This window comes from Poecilia mexicana, unplaced genomic scaffold (genome assembly GCF_051168715.1).
Source record: "Poecilia mexicana isolate PSO_F unplaced genomic scaffold, ASM5116871v1 scaffold_11, whole genome shotgun sequence".
NCBI classification, from domain to species: Eukaryota; Metazoa; Chordata; class Actinopteri; order Cyprinodontiformes; family Poeciliidae; genus Poecilia; species Poecilia mexicana.
Window position 1 is genome coordinate 26,195,673 of NW_028263380.1, and position 21,175 is coordinate 26,216,847.

The window sequence follows — 21,175 nt, forward strand, 5'->3', positions numbered from 1 at the left end:
AATAAAAACCTTTATTAATTTAAATGAGGTCACTTTTAGATCAAGTTAATATAAAACAGATTTTTAATTCATTCATTTGTTTAAGTTCTTTCTGAGTTTTTATTGGGCTGAATTGATGCCTGATTTAATGGACACCATCTGGTGTGTTGAATATTTGAGATTTCAGGTTTCTGTTCAACATTGAGCTGAAATGAGATGATATGATTCCCTCCACAGATCTGATCCCTCCGTGTTTCAGTGTTGAAACGTCCTCAGGCTGATGAAGAAGGTCAGAGGATGAGTGTGGCGATGAACCAGCAGGAAGGAGATGAAGAAGCTGCAGTCAGAGGTGAGAGGTCTTCATCAGACAAACATCCACAGTCTGAACACAAACTGATTCTTTCACACGACATTTATCATCTGAACTGGGAGAAAACGGACGTTTTCTGCAGGACCGGGTCCATAAATGATCTTTTACAGGGTGGATAACTGTTAAAAAAGAAAAAAGAAAATAATTTAGTGTTTAAAAATGAAGACAGGAAGTGGCTTGAGTGGTTTTCTGGGACCAAAGATGTCTGATCAACATCCTGTCTGGTCGGCCCGGTCCTCTCTGTCTGGGGGACGGTTCTCAGACCTCTTTGTTTCAAAAAACCCCAAATTCAAAAACCTTAAAACGTTTAACTTCCTGTCTGGAGCAGCATCTTCAAACTGATCTCCAGTTCAGATCAGAGTCCAGTTCAGAGTTCATCAGATGAGTTTAAGGGTCGCCATCGACCTCGAGGTTTTCAGTCTCAGCCTCGCTGTTCATTTTATATTCTGATTAAAACTCTCTGCTAAAATCACGTCTTCAGCCTGTATTAGTCTATATACAGGCTATTTATTAATCAGTCAAATAAATCTTTTATTTATGTTTCTGTTGATGTAATAATGATTTTCAGTCTTGTTCAGAAGTTTAAGTCAGTTAACAACTTATTTAAATGTTTCCCAATGAAACAAAGTATTCTGATTTTATTGAGCAAACTTTAATTTACTGGTTTAATCATTCATTTGTTTGGTTATTATTTTTATTAGATTTTTTTGTATAATCATTTTTCATATTTATTACTGATATAGTGATAGTTTGTCCGTTTGGTTAGGGTAAGATAGATAAGATAAGATAAGATAAGATAAGATGAGATAAGATAAGATAAGATGAGATAAGATGAGAAAAAGGAAAAGAAAGAGTAAAAAGTCAAGTGAGTAACCAATCTGATGTCATCAGATAGGCAAAAATCTAAATTTATGTGCACATTTTGGTATTTTAAAGACTAAATGTAAAACAACAACATTACAAAATAACACATTTAAAGATGATCCACGTTCCATATCATATCTTTTCTTATAATGCTATATTCCTTATATCATATCATAAATCTTATAAAACTATTATTACCTCCAAATGACACAAAAGATTCAGCAAATAGAAAATAATCCCAGAGCAACAAAGCTGGTGTAGAAACGAGAGGTCTCACTTTGACATAAACTGCAGGTCTGATGCATTTTTCTTTAAACACTTCATAAGACGTTTATTCAAGTAAAATGAAAGTTTAAAAAAAAAGTAAGTTTTACAGTTTTATTACTCATACAAGTCATTATTTCCCAGAAAGTTACTCAGATGAGCGCGTCTTGTTCCTGCCCCCCTCAGCAGGGGGGCAGGAACTGTGATGCCCCTCCTGTCTCTGTTACCTCTGCAGAAAGGCACCGCCTTCCTGAAAAGGGACGAGGATGATGATACTCACCAAAAAACATATCTAGCTATGAATAATGAGTTTCCACTGGTTCTGATCCAAATGCTCCTCAGGTGAAAACCCCAGCAGAACCTCCAAGCTGCCAGCAGGGGGAGTAGTTCTGCTGGTTCTGGTCGGTCTGCTGGCTGCTGCTCTCATCGTCATCTACAGACTCTGTGAGTTCATCCCGATTCTTTAAAAACAGTCACACTGATGTTCATCTTCTAGGAATGAAATCAGCTCTTTACCATTTAATACTTAAGACATTTTCACCACATTTTGAATTTTGTTTCGTTATTTGATGACAAACTTAACGTCAGAGCTTTGATAATAAAATAAATTCAGCATAAACAAAGAGATGGTGCATTCACGGTCGATTCCGAAAAAGATCATGTGACGTTTATGTCTCTTCTTTAAATTAATTAAATTAATATGTTTAAAATGTTATATTTTTACATTTTATGTAGATTTTTTTAAATGGCTTTTTAGATTTATTTTTTAAACAAAGAACAATGTTAAATAAGATATATAAAAAAGTAAATGGAGGTTAAATAGTTTATACTGATGAAGCATAAACCTTTTCTAACTAAGTTACATAAATACGCATCAAGGTAATTTAATGTGTTTGAAATAAACACACTAAGCTAAACTAAACTAAAATGTTCACATTTAATCTATTTCTGCAGAAATAATTAAATGATTTAATCCAATAATGTGAAGAAAAACTGTTTTTTCACATTATTATGAACTTTATTTTTATAAAATAATGCTTCATTTTATATGTTTAAAGTCAAAAAGTCTAAAACCCCAAAACATCTAATTAACTTTTTAATTAGTTTTTAAAGCAACAGCTACAAAAATAAATGCACTCATCTTTTCTGTTTATCAGCGACTCACATTGTGCGAACAAATGAGGATCTGCAGAGAATCACAGAGGAGAAGGAAGTCCTGAGGAGAAACCTGACAGGTAAAACGCCTCAAATCAGAACAAATCAAAGTTCTGGGAAAGATTTGAGTCTGGATCTCCACAGAACAGGAGCTTTTTATTTTTACAAAGAATAATTAAGTCAAAGTGATTCTGATGTTTAGGCGCAAATTTTCAAGTCAAGAAAATCTTAAATCTTCAGTTTTCTGGTGGAATTTTACTTCTCCGTGGTTTTTCATATCAGTTTTGGATCATAAAATTTACCTGAAATGTTCTGAGAAGTTACAACGTGTCCTGCAGCGTTTGAAGACGAGCCGTCCTGTGAGATCGACTGGGTCCAGTTCCAGGGAAGCTGCTATCACTTTTCCACAGACCAGTTTTCCTGGGCGGAGAGCCGGAGAAGCTGCCGGGAAGCGGGAGCGGAGCTGGTGAAGGTCGACAGCAGAGAGCTGCAGGTCCGAAACAGAGTCAGGTATCCGGTCCGATCAGGACAAACCGGGCCAGGTTCTAACTTCTCCTCTCCAGTACTTCCTGAGGTACCACCTGATCGGGAAAATGAAGAGCTTCCAGGACATGTTCTGGATCGGACTGACGGACTCGGCGGAGGAGGGGAGATGGGTCTGGATGGACGGGTCGGACCTGAGCGAGAGGTCTGAAGGCTGACAGCGTTTAACCACAGGCTGCATTTACAGTACAGATGGCAGGGGAAAAAATCTGAAAATGTCCATTTTTTTAAATAAAATTCCTGAGGTTAAACTCAAAATTTTGGATTTTTTTTCTGGCAAAATTTCAGCCTTTCAAACTTAGAAATTTCCAAGTTTTTTCTTGAAAATTTCTGAGATTAATCTCAAATTTATAAGTTTTTTTGTTTGTTTGTTTTTGGTGGAAATTTACTCATTTTTTTCTATCTTGAAATGTGCGCAAATCTCTTGATTTTCTGCAAAAAAAAACAACACATGAGATGTTTCTTTTGAAAATGAAATGCAATTAAAATCATATACGAATACATTTGTTCACTTGATAAGTGCTAAAAAAAAACAAATCGAGTGTCATTTTCTTCGTAATTTCTGCCAGTAGTAACATCCGGTTGTTGATTTAAAAAAATTCGATATTGGCATGTTTGTTTTATTTTTATTATTTTATTTATTTTTTTATATAAATATTCAAATAGCCTAATTTTATGGTCAATGAAAACACAGCTTGTGAGGCGCTGAGCTCGTCCTGACCCGGTTCGGTTCTGTTCCGCAGTGTGCGGTTCTGGAGCCAAAATGAGCCGGATAACTGGACAGTGGAGAACCCGGCGGGGGAGAACTGTGTGCGGATGGGGATGGAGGGAGGAGGACCGATGAACAACTGGTACGACAAAGACTGCGGCGCTGCGCAGAAGAGAATCTGCCAGAAGAGAAACTCCGGATAAAGACAAGAGATTCTTTTTAAATAAAAACTAAATATGACACAAATATTTATGCTTTGTTTTAGTTCTTGGACTCCGAGCCAAATGTTGGACATCGTTGGTAGGAAAGAAAAATGCAGACATTTCACTTTCACATTATTTATTTTTCTTGACTTTCTGCCAAATGAGATTTGATTCCTTCATGTTTGAATTTAGAACAAACTGAATAGATTTAGATTTAATAGATTTAAAAAACCATTTAGTTTTTTAACTTCAAATTTTAAACATACATGACATGACAAATGATTTATGTTAAAATAAAGGAGGAATTGTCCAATTAAGAGAGCATCTCAGTTAATGAACGGCAGCATGTTTTCATTCATATTTAATGTTAGTAGATTTTAGGCTATAAAAGAAGCAGAATTTGGCTCAGATTTAGATATTTGGCAGAAAAAAGTTTCCTTTTCCAATTTTATGTAAACTTGAAGAGAGAATGTCTGTTCTCCTTTGTAGGAAATCATCACAATTAAGGCAACGTGCAAATTCTTCAGATTTTATTTATGAAATAACTGAGACAAACAGGACAAAAACAAACATTTGCTCCAGTTTAGAACAACTGTCACTGTGAATTCAGCCTAATTGATGTTTCAGCCTTATTATGTAAAAAAAAACTCATTTTCATCCAAAAACATCCAGTTGATAAACGTTTATTTCTTGCTGTGTAAAAATGATGAACATGAGTTTCTGAAGCAAATTCTGTTACTGCTGAAGGAAGAAATGAAACATAAACAGTTTCCTCTCATTTAAACATCAAAACCAAACAGCAGAAAATCCAAACTAGAAAAGAACTCCAGGCTCCGGCTCCTCCTTGCTGGTTCTGATCCGTTGGTTCCCTCAGACTCCTCCTCCGTCTCGCTCCGTCAGCTCTCTGACAGCGAGCGATCGAACGATGGCGGCCTCCATGGTGGCGTCGTCCAGCGGCGCCAGCGAGAACCACAGGGGGCTGCTGGGAACGCAGCGGCGGTCCGGCTGCAGGTAGAAAACGTCGCTGCGCCGCCTCACCGAGTCGGAGCTGGAAAACAGGAAACAACCAGCAGGAATGCTTTTATCCGACCGTCAACTGGATTTTCTGTTAAATTCAACAAGCAAAGGAGGAAACCTGAGCTGCAGGTCGGAGCAGAGATGGCCGTTTTAAAGCCAACAGAAAATGAAGGACACACAAACTTATCCCCACTCATGCATCACTGAATATTTCTGATGTTTCATTTATTTTAGTTCAACTAAATTAAGTGACTTGATGAGTAAAATTATTTTTGGGTTTGATTCGTTTAATACATTTTCTTCTGCCACACAAAATTAAAAAAATAATCTAGTTATTTTTTTATTCGATCCACTCCTCAATAAATATTAATAGTTCACATAAAAACAAAAGAAACCATGAATAAAAAGGAGCAGAAAAAAGTTTAAACTCATATCTATAAAAAGTTCCTATTTTTTCAGTCCAGATGTCTGAAAATACAAAAGATGAAAAATGTATTAAAACTAAAATAAATTGTTCTATGATGTTTCTTAGACCCAGTAAAGTTATTTATAGTATAAATTATAGTCAAAAGCAGGATTTGATTTGCACACTGCAGTTCTCCTCCTGAACAGCAGGTGGCAACACAGAGAAATTAACAAATTTTTTTCCTCATCTTTAACTGAGAGACGCCTTGTGATGATCCAGACTCATAAATAGAAAAAAATACATTTATTTTCTACATTTTCCCGCAGCTTATTCGTGTGTTTGGTTTTCTTCAGCACAGGATGAAAGTTTCTACAATCGGCTGCAGAGAAACGAGCTCTAAAGGCAGAAAGCAGAAAACTCTGGAACTGAAACTTCACTGAATATCAATGCAGATGCATCTCAGTAAATGAGACGGCCTGAACTGATCCGAGTGCAGCTGACGGCGGGCGGGTTGAGGATGTTCTCACCACTTGGACAGGTAGAACTCGTAGAGTCGGACCGGGCAGCGCAGAGGGTTCAGCAGGTTCTCCTTCATCTCCAGGAAATTTTCGTTTAACCTGCGTTTCTTCGCCGGGACACCGTCAGAACCTGAACAACAAAAAAACAACAAGCACATAAAAACACATCGGAACAGCGATATTTAAGAAATATGACTTAAAAATATAAGTTTTGATTGTTTTGTTCCAGGTTTAGTCAATTTTTGCCTTTTCTTTTCTCAAGAAAAAAGAAATGACACAAAATGTTTTCCAAACATGGAAATGTGTACAGGGTAACTTCACAAGATGTTCAGCATTCTTCACTTTAATTATTTTTGTTTTACGTGTTTAGAGTTTGCATAAAATTATGACTTTATTCTGGTAATCAAATCAAAAATTTAGCCTAATAAACCATTAAACCATCACAGAGTTGACCTGAATCCAAATTCAAAATAAGATAAAATTAAATTAGTTCAACATTTATAATTTGATTAAATTAAATTGATAAAATTCAATGAATCGATAATATTCTATAAATTGACAATATTCAGTTGAATATTCATTTATAAAATTCAATTAATCAACAAAATTTGATCAACCAATAAAATTCAATAAATAGATCAAATTCAATTGACCAAATAAAATTCCATTAATTCAATGTTTATAAAAATGTAAACTAATCAATTACATTGAATAAATCAATCAAATTTGATGAACCAATAAAATGTGATTAATCATTGAAGTGGATTTACCGTCAGCCTCTTCGGCACCGGTCTCTGCATCGCCTCTGGACTCCGGCGGGTAGAACCGCAGGACGCTCGTCTCGCCATCGGTTCTGGTGCAGCTGGTGAAGTTAGTGAAGGACAGCCGGCGCTGCTGCTCCACCGTGGTGAAGCCAAAGTATTTGCAGGAGAAGAAGAGCAGCGTGTTGAGGAGGACGATGGGGGAGTACGCCCCCAGCTGCTTGCACTCCCACAGGAACTCCTCCTCCACCCGGGAGGCAACGCCGCCTGCAGAGGAAGGAGAGGAACAGCTGCAGGGTCAAAGATGGAGGAACAAAGATGGAGGAACAGAGATGGAGGATCAAAGATGGAGGATCAAAGATGGAGGAACAGAGATGGAGGATCAAAGATGGAGGATCAAAGATGGAGGAACAGAGATGGAGGATCAAAGATGGAGGATCAAAGATGGAGGAACAGAGATGGAGGATCAAAGATGGAGGAACAGAGATGGAGGATCAAAGATGGAGGAACACGACTTACGGTGGACGGACATCGAAGGTCGGGAACGTTTCAGGATTCTGGTGAGCTCAGACGAGAACTTCTGGTAGTTCTGGTCGGTGAAAATGTTCTCCACACGTCTGTTTTCAAACAAATACTGCAAAAAAACAAGGAAAAAAACATTTCCAACAATAAATTATGACAGGAAGAAGAATCTGCAGAGACAGGAAGTTTAATATGTTGATGGGATGTTATGCAGAAAATCTCATCTGATTTTGATAAAATCAGATTTAAGTTCTTATTTTACAGAACAACCCTGTGAAAGTCAGACCTGTGTTTAGAAAAAATGCTTTATGCAAAAAAGTTTTCACTGAATTAATAATTATTGTATTTAGAGCGAATAAAAAAGAAGCCCGAATCAGAATTACATTACAGAAACAGAAACATTATATTTGCAATTTGCAATGTTTAAAATGTTAGAAATGCTCAATAATTCATGTAGTAGAAACTGCCATCATGACAGTCTGAGGTTAAGTTTACCATTGTTTTTATTAATTTATTTTTTGTTTTTCAAAGCTGTTCGTCTTAAATTGATCCCTGGAATATAAAAGCAGATTACATTTTTCTACAAACTGTGCCGTTTGAATATCAGGCACTTTCTAAACCTTGAAACTCTGAACTGAACTCCAGGATGTGAGGCTTCTGGTCTGAGGATGGAGGTAAAAACAGGAGCGGAGCGGAGAATACCTGCTGGATGCTGAGGCAGAGGAAGAACAGGCCGTCTGGAGGGCAGGAGTCTTCCTCAGGAAGCTCCGCCTCCCTGATGAAGAGGAAGAGGCCGTCGCTCAGCTCCGACGAAGAGCACCGCAGGATGTCCGACCTGCCAGCAGCCACTGCCAGACAGGAAGTGAGACGACAGGTCAGCATCAGGGAACAGGAAGTGAGGCGTTAGCATCATGGCCGCAGCCTTTAGACTGATCTTTGTTTTGGACCAAATCATCATGAATGTTCTTAAAGGGCCGGTTGCTCCAGAGAGTATTAATAAAACCCTTTAAACTGTTAAATAATGAACATTTTGTCACGCTGGTCAGTTCGTTCAGGATAAAAACACTGATTTTGTTGAGCTCATCTAGAAATATTTCCAAGAAATTTTGTGATATTTGCAATTATAAATATCGCAAATATCGATATTTGTCAAACTTAATAATGTGAGTTTTTGTTTCTGTCCACATTGATCACAGATGACAACATGACATCAAGTAAGGCGAGGCAGCAGAGTAGAGGTAAGAAATACTGCCACCTGCAGGTGGGAGTTGTAGGGAAGACGATTAGGGCCACAAAAAAAAGGCAACATTTTCTCCAAATTCTGACTTTAATCTGAAAGTTCTGATTTTAATCTCAGAATTCTATAGCTCAGCAGCCCTAATCTCTGCCGTAGAGCCCTAATCTCTGCCGTAGAGTCCTAATCTCTGCCGTAGAGCCCTAATCTCTGCCGTAGAGCCCTAATCTCTGACGTAGAGCCCTAATCTCTGACGTAGAGCCCTAATCTCTGCTGTAGAGTCCTAATCTCTGCCGTAGAGCCCTAATCTCTGCCGTAGAGCCCTAATCTCTGACGTAGAGCCCTAATCTCTGCTGTAAAATCAGCGTCACTTAAGCCGAATGTTTTGACCATTTTTGCAGAAAATTTGCAGTAACCTCACAGTTATGCATCAGTGTGAAAAGGTGAGGGATCTGCTGATATTATCTAAGTTTCCGTAATCGTGGAATCAAACAACTGCAGCTATTGATGGGGATAATTTGGTGTAATTCAGATTAAAACTGCTTTGATGTGAAGGATGAAATAATATTTAAGTACACAGGTTCCTCTTATGCTGAGTTTAAAGGGCCGCATACGGAGCTGAGGCGGCCACTTTCGGCCCCCGGGCCTTGGGTTTGACACATGGGAGGAATGAAATGGACATACTGGGCAGGAGGTCCAAACTGGTTTGGGATTCTCTCCACTGGATCCATTTCCTCCACGCATCAACTCCAACCCGACTGTCCAGAACTTTGAGATTCAGCTTCTCGTTTTCTGCCTGAAGCAAAAGGAAGGAGTCAGTCCGACAAAACCAGAACCAGAACTAGAACCAGATCCAGATCCAGATCCAGAACCATCTCAGCTTCTTACCTTCAGATTATTCTGGATGTTTTCCTGAGGCTCGTCGCCCAAACCTGCAGCTGGTGGAGGATCCAGTGAGTTCTGGAGGTTTGGACCTGCTGGTCCAGCAGGAGGAGGTGGGAGGTCGGGGCCTGTGTGGAGGTTCTGGTTCGGTTCTGGAGGAGGGACGCAGCAGGTCTGGTTCTGACTGAATAACTCCAGGCTGCAGTCGGACTCGAAGTCTTTGTGGTTGAAACCGGGCTGGTAATCTGAGCCCAACCCGTCCATGTAGCTGTCGATGGTTTCTGAAATTCAGACAGAAATTTAAAATATCGAGAGGAGAAAACGTCGGTAAATATTCCTCTGTTTTCATTTAACCACTTATTATTTACAATAGGAAAAACATGAAACAATGCAAACAAATAAAGAATTTGATTCATTTTTCTGAAAAAGAAAATAATTATTTATTGCCTAAAATGCAACAACAGGATTGAAAACTTCATCACCTGCAGATAAACAAACTGAATAAATACTTCATGTCAGTGAACATCAGAACCTGGTTGGTTAAATGATTTATCCTCAAGCAGAAGGTGCTGAATGGAAGAATTTTACAGAATCTGAACCAAGTGACGAAACTGAATTCTGGATCAAATATATTTACATAAAATAATTATATATTGAATGCAAAATGTTTATATTTTGTACAATTTTGGCTAAGTTACTACTTAGAGTGTTTTTGTTTTCAGAAAATTACCTTTTTTGAATCGAATATTACAATTAATGATTAATCGATTACTAAATTATTTGATGATTATTTCCATAATTGACTCATCACGATTGATCCGACATTTTTTAGCTACTGTATATTTGTATATTCTGTGATGAAACAATTTCCTCAAAACTAAGTGATTATTTCACTTATAACCTGTGAAAAATGTCATTTTATGCGTGAAATAATCTGCCAGTGGAACCAGAACTTTTAAAAATCAATAATGAGGAAATATTTACTGGAAACAATCTGTGTGGAAAGTCGTTTGCTCCAGAAACTAAAATACTGGGTAGGATTTCGTGTTTTTGCAGTGGAAATGTACAGAAGTGTAAATATTTTACCAAACCAAACTGATTTCCTACCAATAAGTGACTGAGTTTCCTTCTCCTCCTCCGTTTGTCCTGGTGGACGGCAGATCAGATCCTCCTGCAGAGATCCAGGCCGTTTTTTCTCCTCCTCCTCCTTCATCTTCTTCTCCTCCTCCTTCATCTTCTTCTTCTCCTCCTCGTCCTTCTTCTCCTCTTCCTCCTTCATCTTCTTCTCCTCCTCCTTCATCTTCTTCTTCTCCTCCTCGTCCTTCTTCTCCTCCTCCTTCATCTTCTTCTTCTCCTCCTCCTTCTTCTCCTCTGGCAGAAACACGGGGACCGGCAGCTGTTGGGAAGCAAACATCCGCCCCTGGTCAAACTGTGGCTGATTTCCAGGTCAGGTTTAGAGCAGAAAAGCTGCTTCCTGTACCGGAACGGGCAGAACCAACGGAGCTGGAGTCAACTGGCTGTAGAGGTTCATGGGCAGAGGGACGAAGACGGGAACCGGCACCGGGACAGCCGAGCTCACCTGGCGGAGCTTCTGCTTAAAATTCACTTTAAATGACAGAAGAAGAAGAAAACTATTTAATAAAGATCCTTTAACCCGAGATGCCAGCTCAGAAGTCGGGTTTTTGTTAAAAATGTTTCTTCCACCTGTCTGTGAAGCCGTTTCTACGGTCTGAACGCAGCAGGAGGCGCCTTTGTTGTGGACCAGAGGGACGCACAGCATGGATTTGTTCTTCAGCTGCCTGGGAGCCGTCTGGATGCTGGCCTGAGGACCCAACCAGCAAATATCCATCAGCAACGGTTCGGTTCGCATTTCAGATCAGATCCGTCCTCCTGTCAACTTACGTGGCCGACGACTTTGGCCTGGATGTCTGAGAAAAGTCCTGCAGAGGCAGAAAGGAGAGTCGGAGCTGAAACTCACCAAACCTTACCAAGAACTTTCATCTGAGGCGAAATTCAGCAAGATCTGGGAGCTTGTTTTAGGTCAACAATCATTGAACATTATTAAAAGAAGTTCAGATTGTTTCTCTGAGAACATTGGAAAAATGTTTTGCTACAAGTGAAATAATGAGCCAGTGAAACCGTTGCTTTTTTAAAATCAACCTTCAGTGATTATTGACTTAAAACAAGCTCCAGTTTCTTTCTGAAAAGTTGTAAATTAGTTTTGTCTTATTTCAGCTGTACCAACACACTGGCACTGAAAACTAGACAGAAATACTTGATGTTTTACGGTGATTCAGCAGTTAGCAGGCTGGCTAATATGTTTTAATTAATTTAATTCAAATTCAAAAACACTGTTAATCCCAAGAAGATATTAAATGTCGTTAGAAATAATATAAACTTTCTTTTACCCAATAACATACTTTTTGCAGTTCGGTCAGAGGTTAAGGCTTAATCTGATTTTTAGGCTCTACTTGAACATTTTTATAGCCATTCTGATTAAAATCAGAGTAGGAGACCAGAATCTTCACATTTATCTCAACACATTGGAAAATTCTCCAGAATTTTTGATTTTTGAGTTGAAAATACTGTAAATCAGCAGTCGGAGTAATTTATTTTTAATTAATTTAGCAACAGCAGCTGATTTTCTTACCTAGTTATAATGTTTTGCTTTGATTTTGTTATTTTGTTCCAGCTTTTTATCTAATCTTTAGTTTCTCCAGAGACATTTTCTAGCGATCAAAATGAGTTAAAAGATGAATCTTTATGTTTTTATCCAGAATCTTTAGATCTGAGGTCCGAGTCGTACCGAGCGGAGCGGTTTGTCCTGCCGGGCCGCCGGACAGCGAAACCACGCTGGTGATGACCGGCGAAGACGCCACGCTCCCTGCAGGTTCAGGAGGAGGAGATCCTGGAAACAGGAAGTAGATCTGATGTTTTCCTGCCTCTCTGACCAATCAGAGCTTTTCCTTCCTGTTCGCTGAGCTGACCAGCTTCAGCCTCAGGTTAGGGATGAAATCACGCTACCTTCATCCTGCTCCTCTTCCTCGTTCTTCCCGAAGCGTAGGAGACATTTCAGGTCGCAGAAATATTTGACGTTCCCCAGCAGAGGAAGACTCTCCGCCAGCTTCCCTCGCCGGCCGCATGTGTCGCAGTTCGCCTCCTGAGACGAAGAAGAAGGTTCACACAACCTCAGAGATTCATCCTCATCATCATCAGGCAGCAAGAACACCAATCATTAAATCACCAATCATTAAATCACCAATCACTAAATCACCAATCACTAAATCATCATCAATCATTAAATCACCAATCATTAAATCACCAATCATTAAATCATCAATCACTAAATCACCAATCATTAAATCACCAACCATTAAATCACCAATCATTAAATCATCAATCACTAAATCACCAATCATTAAATCACCAATCATTAAATCACCAATCATTAAATCACCAATCATTAAATCATCAATCATTAAATCATCAATCACTAAATCACCAATCATTAAATCATCAATCACTAAATCACCAATCATTAAATCACCAATCATTAAATCATCAATCACTAAATCATCATCAATCATTAAATCACCAATCACTAAATCACCAATCATTAAATCACCAATCACTAAATCACCAATCATTAAATCACCAATCACTAAATCACCAACCATTAAATAACCAATCATTAAATAACCAATCACTAAATCACCAACCATTAAATCATCATCAATCATTAAATCAATCATTTCAGATTTAAACTGGACGTTCGCCATCCAGTCACATTTCCTTCAGTAAAATTCAAGCACTTTTCAGGAACTTTCAAGGTAAGTTTTCAAACTTTTTCCATCACCGCACTTTGGAGATAAAAACAATACAAATTAAACTAAAAAACAGATTAAATTCACTATCACATGTCATCATTTATTAGTTATTAATACTTTGTGACAATATTTCACGTTCTATAAATTCTGTCACAAACCCTGAACAGCCGACTGGTCTGAACAAAAACTAATTTATCAAAAATGTCCTTCAATTTCCACAACATTGATTAACTTATAAAATATAAGACTGTCAGTAAGTCATTGACTCATTAGGAATAATAAATCCAATCCCATCATGTTAATGTAAATAACCTTTCTGCTCAAATTAAACGTTAGAACAAAAAATACAAAAAGTTCTTGACAGGTTTTCTGGCATTTAGAAAATATAAATAATTTTGGTATTTCTAACAAAGTTGAAACAAAAAAAGGTTTAATCTTATTTAACTTCAGACATTAAGAAAAAATATGAATGTGTCTTTTCTCTAGGCGTATAAAAATAACTTCTTTATCTACAAATAACGTTTCAAAATTTGGGCTTTTAATCAAATGTTAGATTGAACTTTATTAAAAAACTGCAGTTTGAATATCAAACACTTTCCAAACCGTGAAAACATTTGAAATCTATTTTCAAGGACTTGAAGCACCTGAAGGAACTCTGACTGTGAAACAGAAACCAAATCGATGTCCTCATCTGTTCGCATGTTAAACACTTTGTTGGACCTTTTTTATTACGTTTCTCAGAAAAGTTTTGCTAACTTGTTTCTGAATAAGTGGTAAAGTTATGGCTGAAGGCTGGGCGTCGTCTGGTGCTGCTCTCCTTACGTGGCTGATGAGCGTCCTGTATTTGGACCTGCAGCCTTCGGAGCAGAACTCCCTCCGCCTGCCTCCAGCCGGGCCCGACAGCACCGTTCTGGACACGGACAGGCAGTAGGAACACGACGAACAGTGTTTTCCCCACTTCCTGTCCAGGTCACGGTGGAACAGCAGCAGGCAGCCTGAGGAGAGACAAACAACCAAAACGTTTCCTGAACCCAGTCCAGCCCAGAGATCTGACCACTGAGACCTGGTTCTGGCTGCGTCGGGTCCGACCGTCGCTGCAGAAGCTGCAGTCCTTGTTGTCGATCCTCTTGACTTCGTGGATGACGGTTTTCTTCCTGCAGCGTTCACACACACCCAGGATGCCGTTGAGCTTCTTGAACTTCTTGGAGCAGACCAGGCTGCAGACGAAAGTCACTTCATCCTGAGAAAGAAAAATAATCTGTCAAAATGCAGGAAAGGCAAAAATACATGACCTAAAACAAGCAGCAGACTTGGGCTGAAGCGATTAATCGGATTAAGCAATTATTAAATAATTATCAACTAATTTAGTAATCAAATAATCATTAATTGGAGAACACTGACTCAAAAAAGGCCATTTGCTGAAATGCAGTCAGAGCAGGAAATACACCAAGATTGTACAAAATATATAAACATTATGCAGTTTGTGCAAAAAAAAAATCTTTGCCTGTGGCATTTTTAGGTTCAAATTCTGTAAAAATCTCTTATTAGTCACTTTATGCTATCCATTTATTAATCAGTTAATCCAAAAAATCAACAGACAGGATTTCTTCAGCTGCAGATCTTCCTTTGCTACAAATGACGAAGCGTTCACTGAAGGAATGCCGTCGTTGCATTTCAGGCAATAAAATGTTTATTTTCTCATTTAGAAAAAACAGGAATTCTTTAGTTGCATGTTTTAATTTATTTCTAATAAAAGAGGCTTAAATGGTTGAATGAAAAAACTGCAGAGGGTCCAAAGTTTTTAATAAAATTGATCATCAGGATGATTGACGACCAAAATAATTACTGACTGCAGCTCTGGTGAAGACTTTCCTGTTCTAACCTCTCTGCTGTTTATTCAAGTATTTTATTTTAAAAATTCACAACTTACAGAAAATATGACAACCGAAGTCCAACTGGGAGACCAGTTATGTGGAAAAGCTAAAATGGCCGATAAATGTTCACAAACTGCAACAACGATCAAACGTACACCAGGGAAACGCAATGCTATTGCATTTTAGGTTATAATTATTTGCATCGTTTGATGTACTTCTAATGTAAAATACACAGTTTTTTACATTAGAAAGTGCCAATTTGTTTATATGATTAATTGATTAACCGATCGATTAATCGATAGCTAAAGCCTGGATGGCAGACCTTCCTCTGGATGACTCTGGGAGCGGCTTTAATGGCTTCCTGGCACTGAGCACACGGCCGCCGCTGTGGCGCCGCTCCGCCGGGTTCTGCTCCACCGGTTCTGGTGAGTTTGTCTCTGTGAGTCTCCTGCAGCAGAGAAACAGAAACCAGCAGGTTAAAATCAAACAGCTGAAACAAACCAGCAGGTTTAAAATCAAACAGCTGAAACAAACCAGCAGGTTAAAATCAAACAGCTGAAACAAACCAGCAGGTTTAAAATCAAACAGCTGAAACAAACCAGCAGGTTTAAAATCAAACAGCTGAAACAAACCAGCAGGTTTAAAATCAAACAGCTGAAACAAACCAGCAGGTTTAAAATCAAACAGCTGAAACAAACCAGCAGGTTTAAAATCAAACAGCTGAAACAAACCAGCAGGTTTAAAATCAAACAGCTGAAACAAACCAGCAGGTTTAAAATCAAACAGCTGAAACAAACCAGCAGGTTTAAAATCAAACAGCTGAAACAAACCAGGTGGTTTAAGCCTTGATTACCTTGAAAGTCATGGCGCAGGTCAGGCAGCAGAAGCTCCTGATGGAGGCGTCCGACAAGGCCAGGTGGCACGCTGCGGCCGCCATCTTCCTGCAGCTACCGCAGCTCACAGGGACGCCTGAGGGGGACGAGACGGTCAGAGGGACGCCTGACGGTCAGAGGGACGCCTGAGGGGACGGGACGGTCAGAGGGACGCCTGAGGGGGACAGGACGGTCAGAGGGACGCCTGACGGTCAGAGGGACACCTGAGGGGACGTGACGGTCAGAGGGACACCTGAGGGGGACGGGACGGTCAGAGGGACGCCTGAGGGGACGGGACGGTCAGAGGGACGCCTGAGGGGACGGGACGGTCAGAGGGACACCTGAGGGGGACGGGACGGTCAGAGGGACGCCTGACGGTCAGAGGGACGCCTGAGGGGGACGAGACGGTCAGAGGGACGCCTGAGGGGAACGGGACGGTCAGAGGGACGCCTGAGGGGACGGGACGGTCAGAGGGATGCCTGAGGGGACGGGACGGTCAGCGTCTTCTCCTGCCCGTCCTTCGGTTCTGGTTCCTTCAGGTCAGCCAGGATCTGGTCTGGATCAACGGACCTCCAGGTTTCCTCTGACAGTTTTTGATCTTTTTTCACTCAGTTCAGAAATTTCTGCATAAATTCCATTCATATCATGTTTGCAAATATTTTTATTGGAGTTAAATCTCATTTTCTCCTTTCCAAAATGATGCTTTTGGTGTTTTCTATGGATTTAGTTTAACATATGGGAACTGGGGCTGCAGCTAATTATTATTTTAGTCATCAATTATTCTGATGATTAATCAAATTTGCTAATTGTGTTGTTTTTTCAGCCGTTTTATACATTAATAGATGCAAATTAATAAATGATTAAATTCCTTTTTAAGGAAGAAAAACATTTTATTACCTAAAACGAAGCAGCAGCTTTCCTTTGGCGTATTTAATAAATCCTTCTAACATCAACATGTGAAAAGCTCAGGCTTTCAGCACCGTATGGATCTGATCTGTTGGTTATTTATTTGATCAACCAATTAATAATCAGATGGAAAAAGGTGCTGATTGGCAGATTTTTTTGTTGTTTTACAGAATTTGAACCCGGTGAAGCTAAAACTTTGTCATTAGAGGAATTATGGGTTGAACATATTTACAGACAAAGAAGTTTTTAAAATCTTAAATTCAAAAAGTTTATATTTTTGTAGTTTTGGCTCAACTGCTGCTTTGAATATGTTGCTCTTTCAGCAAATGGTCTTTGTCTCCATGCTGCAGTTAATGATTAACCGATTACCAAATTAATTGACGATTATTTCAATAACCAATCATGATTAATCGTTTCAGTCATAATGAGAACAAATGTTATTTTTGTGACAAAACGTCTCATTTTCTCATTTAAAATGGATCTATGAGACGACAGGTTCATCCTGGATGCCTTCAGAAAACCTGGGGAACTTCTGACCCAGAACCCAGACGGGAGGGAAAGAATCGGTGAAGGAAGGACGGATCCGGAGGACATGAGGAATCTGTCTGTGTTTTCTGGAAACGTCTGAGCCCAGAAGAACCAGGAGAGAAAAGCAGCTTCGTTTGTCACCTGATGAACAGACGGCCTGGATCTTGGCCGCCGTCACGCAGCTGCTGGAGCAGAAGAGCTCCACGACTTCTTCACTGGTTTTATTCTCAAACATTTCAGACACGAGTTTGGATTTACAGCACATGGAGCACGGCTGCAACGGCGGGATTTTCTGTCGGAGAAGGAGAAAACATCAAATTTTAAGATTTTTAGACCAAATTCATGTTCCAGGATTCAATTTTCGGAGGGAGGGAGGGAGGGAGGGAGGAAGGAAGGAAGGAAGGAAGGAAGGAACCGACCTGCTTGAGTAGCTTCAGGCACTCGGCGCCGCACAGCGGCTTGCTGCCGTCCTCCATCTTGAGGCTGAGCGGCGCGCTGCAGCGGGAGCCGCAGTTCTCGCACACCGACAGGTTGTTGATGTTGCAGAAGCGACGGTAGCAGGAGTCGCTGCAGACCTTCTGCACCACGTCCTGATGGATGACCTCGTGTTTGCTCTGCAGGAAGGAAAACCAGGAGCGGATCAGAGCCAGATCCGGAGCCGGGCGCGGATGGCACAGCAGCCGGGAGGCTTACGATGCAGAATCTGCTGCAAACGCTGCACTGGGACCGCGACCCAGCTGGGACGACGGGGGGCTTGGTGGACATGATCCTCTTGTAGTTGAAGGACGACAGGCAGGACTGGCTGCAGAAGTCCTTCTTCGTTCCCGCATCGTCTACGGCAGCCTGCAGGACCGACTGGAGCTTCACGATCTCCCTGGAAACCAAAAGGATCCATGCTAAGTCTGCAGAAGCTGCACCACCACCTGGTGTTCATCCACAACTGATAGTTCGATAGATTTAGTTTCATTGGGGACCGAAGCTGCAACATTTGTTCCATTTTCAGCTGCTGTGGTTCTCTTTCACAAACCAACCAAACCCAAACAACCAGAATGTCTAGACAAACGGACTGGAGCTCGATTTATGTGACCCAAGCAGCTTAGATCATCTACAAACCTCGGTCTCAGTTCAGTTGAAGGGAATTCTGGTGCAGTTCGAATGGGAATGTTAACACCTGGTGGACCGGAGGAAACTGTCTAAACGCAGGGCATTCTGGGTAAATACAACCAAAGCAAACACCTTAGTCCAGCACTAGCGGAAGAAATGGCTGATGTTTTTTTTACCAAAGACTAAAGAGAAATCCTCCAACCGCTAAAATCTGACACCTCTCCATTTTTGTTTACATTTAGACAAATGTCTTCTTCAGAGGTTTCTGTGTCGTTTCCTTCAGCAGTTCTTGGTGCAGCGCCCCCACAGGTGAGGAGGGTTTTCCTCAGGTTTTTTTTTCACAGAGATTGTTTTGACACAGTGAGAAAGAAAACCGAGCAGATGAAAACAGAACAAACGCTGAAGTTTTGGGCCACAGGTGAACCGAGACAGGAAGCAGAATCACCGCAGACAGAAGTGACACGTCTTCTTCACGGACTTCAGCTGGTGGAACCTGAGCAGACAGGAAGTGGAGCAGAAGAGGTCCGAATGGGCTTTCCTCTGGTAGACGGTCTCTCCATCCAGCAGCACCTTCTGGCAGGTGGAGCAGGACGCCTGGATCTCCATGTGGGCCGGAGCGGGCCGGGGCGGCTTGGAGTCCTCCGTCAGGGAGAAAACCGACCCGATCTTCAGGTCCTCCTGCAGAACCAGAACCAGCTCAGTAACCTGATGGACCGTAAGGATTTTATTCTAAGAAATTATCTTGTCCAACTCTGCAAAAACATAAAATCTTACTAAGTATTTTTGTCCAGATTCTAGTGCAAACATCTTATTACAGTTAAAATAAGAAAACTAACTTGGCTTAAAATGAGGATCAGATTTAGTTTTTGCATCATGAAAGCAACATTTGGTGTGAGTGCATCCGACCTTCGGCGCGCCCGGCTCCTCCTTGATGCTCTGTGGAGAAACTGAGACGGAGCGGCTCAGAAAATACTCCTGGTCCTCCGGCTCCTCTTTGATCTAACAAAAGAGTTAAAACATCATCTCTGTTGCCGCCGTTTAGTTTGATTTAAAATCAGAAAACAGGTTTTGGAGTTTCTAACTGCACACGAAAACTCACCTGGGGTAAACTGGCCAGCGACGGCTTCATGTCTTTAACGTCTTTAATGTCAGCCTCCTCTGACTTGCTTTCTGCTAAAACAGAGAAAAAAGTTACGTTTAAGGTAATTTTCTGTGGACATTAAGATCCAAAGATCAGGAACATGAGCACAAGACACATTTTAAAATGTTTACATAGTGTGCACATGCTTAGTTTAGTTCAAATATATTCACATTGGAACATCCTGATACACCATCGCAGAGGCAAACTTACTTGACTCCCTCCCTACTGTATGTCTTCTTTATGCATTGTTATCTATTTAAAGAAAAATAAATTCCAACAGAAAACTAATTTGGGGTACAAATGAAAGTGTTGGTCTTGTAGCCGCCCCTGACGCAGTGGCGCCTTGGCAGAGAGCCACAGCCCACAGAAAACCAAAACATTGCAAAAACAAAAAATATCACCAAGTATTTTTGTCTAGTTTCTTTGCAAATAACTTAGTACACTTTAAATAAGACAAAGCCAGCTTTGAAGCAAATTTTCAACAAGAAATAATATCTCGTTTTAAGTAAATAATTCCTTCAGTTTCATTGACAGATTATTTTTCCCATGTTATAAGTGAAACAACCTGCCAGTTTTATTGATATTCAAGAATTACTGACCTAAAATAAGCACCTATAACTTTCTGAAAAGTTATTTCTAACTACTAGAGTTAGAAATAACTTTTAAAGCTGTTTGTCTTATTTAAAGTGATGAGAAACTAGAACAAACATAACTGATGATATTTTGTGTTTTTGAAGTGAACAGGTTATATTTACAGCTTGTTTATATATTACAAATCAGATCTTCCTGGTTTTAACTTGCAGAGTTAAAGGGATCGTACCTGTGAAGGTCTGAGCTCTGTGGACCTTCATGCACCTGTGGCTGCAGAACAGATCCAGCTGCCCCTCACTGTTTTGATTTTCCACCATGTCCGACATCTGATGGGACGTTCTGCACGTCGAGCAAAGCTGCAGGGTTTTCACTTTCTGCAGAACGAGTTCAGAAAAACAGAGTGACAGTTCATTCCTGCTCAGGTTCTAACAGAGGGACGTTTTGTTTCTGCACCTCTTTGAGCTTGAGCAGACATTCGTCTCCGCAGACGGTTTTCACGCCGCCGTCTGTCTGCAGGGCGAGCCGCAGCCTGCAGCGCAGCGCGCCGCAGGCTGCGCAGGACGACCAGGAGGACTGGTTCTGGATGCGGAAGTCAGAGACGCAGGACTCGCTGCAAAGTCTGTGCACCTCACCGTCCACCGTCATGGAGAGCTTACACTGACGGAGAAACAGAAGATCAGAACAGATGAAGATGACATCCTCTTCTTCACACAGATCTCACTAACAGTGACTTCTGTCTCTGGTTCTCAGCTTTATGATGCCATCTAACAGGTGACAGGGATGCAATTATCAGTTAACGAGTTCATCTAAAGTTGATTCATGTTATCAATCAACTTATGATTAACTGAAAAGCGGCGAGTCAACCATCTTTCCATAACATAAAGGAATAAATGTTTAATATGCTG

At 40.4% G+C, this 21,175-nt stretch overlaps 2 protein-coding genes across 2 annotated transcripts in view; one reads left to right on the forward strand and one right to left on the reverse strand.

Annotated features, from left to right (window-relative positions):
- Positions 1-215: 215 nt before the first annotated feature.
- On the forward strand, positions 216-4,130 carry LOC106923305 (C-type lectin domain family 4 member E-like). The gene is made up of 6 exons (XM_014996274.2): positions 216-328; positions 1,820-1,921; positions 2,635-2,712; positions 2,971-3,125; positions 3,196-3,320; positions 3,919-4,130. The coding sequence occupies exons 1-6, from the start codon at positions 277-279 to the stop codon at positions 4,085-4,087; spliced, it is 681 nt and encodes a 226-aa protein (XP_014851760.2). The 5' UTR covers positions 216-276; the 3' UTR covers positions 4,088-4,130.
- A 472-nt stretch (positions 4,131-4,602) lies between these two features.
- LOC106923279 (uncharacterized) overlaps positions 4,603-21,175 on the reverse strand; it is a 39,701-nt gene continuing 23,128 nt past the window's right edge. Inside the window, exons 23-47 of the mRNA XM_014996232.2 lie at positions 20,724-20,927; positions 20,500-20,644; positions 19,638-19,711; positions 19,445-19,537; positions 18,984-19,216; positions 18,128-18,308; positions 17,854-18,048; positions 17,576-17,726; positions 15,982-16,097; positions 15,451-15,576; positions 14,344-14,494; positions 14,077-14,249; positions 12,452-12,587; positions 12,234-12,335; positions 11,330-11,367; positions 11,132-11,249; positions 10,908-11,032; positions 10,535-10,823; positions 9,434-9,708; positions 9,230-9,341; positions 8,014-8,159; positions 7,309-7,423; positions 6,799-7,056; positions 6,038-6,158; positions 4,603-5,135 (exon numbers count right to left, since the gene is read on the reverse strand). Of these exons, the coding sequence (XP_014851718.2) occupies positions 4,958-5,135; positions 6,038-6,158; positions 6,799-7,056; positions 7,309-7,423; positions 8,014-8,159; positions 9,230-9,341; positions 9,434-9,708; positions 10,535-10,823; positions 10,908-11,032; positions 11,132-11,249; positions 11,330-11,367; positions 12,234-12,335; positions 12,452-12,587; positions 14,077-14,249; positions 14,344-14,494; positions 15,451-15,576; positions 15,982-16,097; positions 17,576-17,726; positions 17,854-18,048; positions 18,128-18,308; positions 18,984-19,216; positions 19,445-19,537; positions 19,638-19,711; positions 20,500-20,644; positions 20,724-20,927 (3,855 nt within the window). The 3' untranslated portion in view covers positions 4,603-4,957. The remainder of the gene's footprint in view (positions 5,136-6,037; positions 6,159-6,798; positions 7,057-7,308; positions 7,424-8,013; positions 8,160-9,229; positions 9,342-9,433; positions 9,709-10,534; positions 10,824-10,907; positions 11,033-11,131; positions 11,250-11,329; positions 11,368-12,233; positions 12,336-12,451; positions 12,588-14,076; positions 14,250-14,343; positions 14,495-15,450; positions 15,577-15,981; positions 16,098-17,575; positions 17,727-17,853; positions 18,049-18,127; positions 18,309-18,983; positions 19,217-19,444; positions 19,538-19,637; positions 19,712-20,499; positions 20,645-20,723; positions 20,928-21,175) is intronic.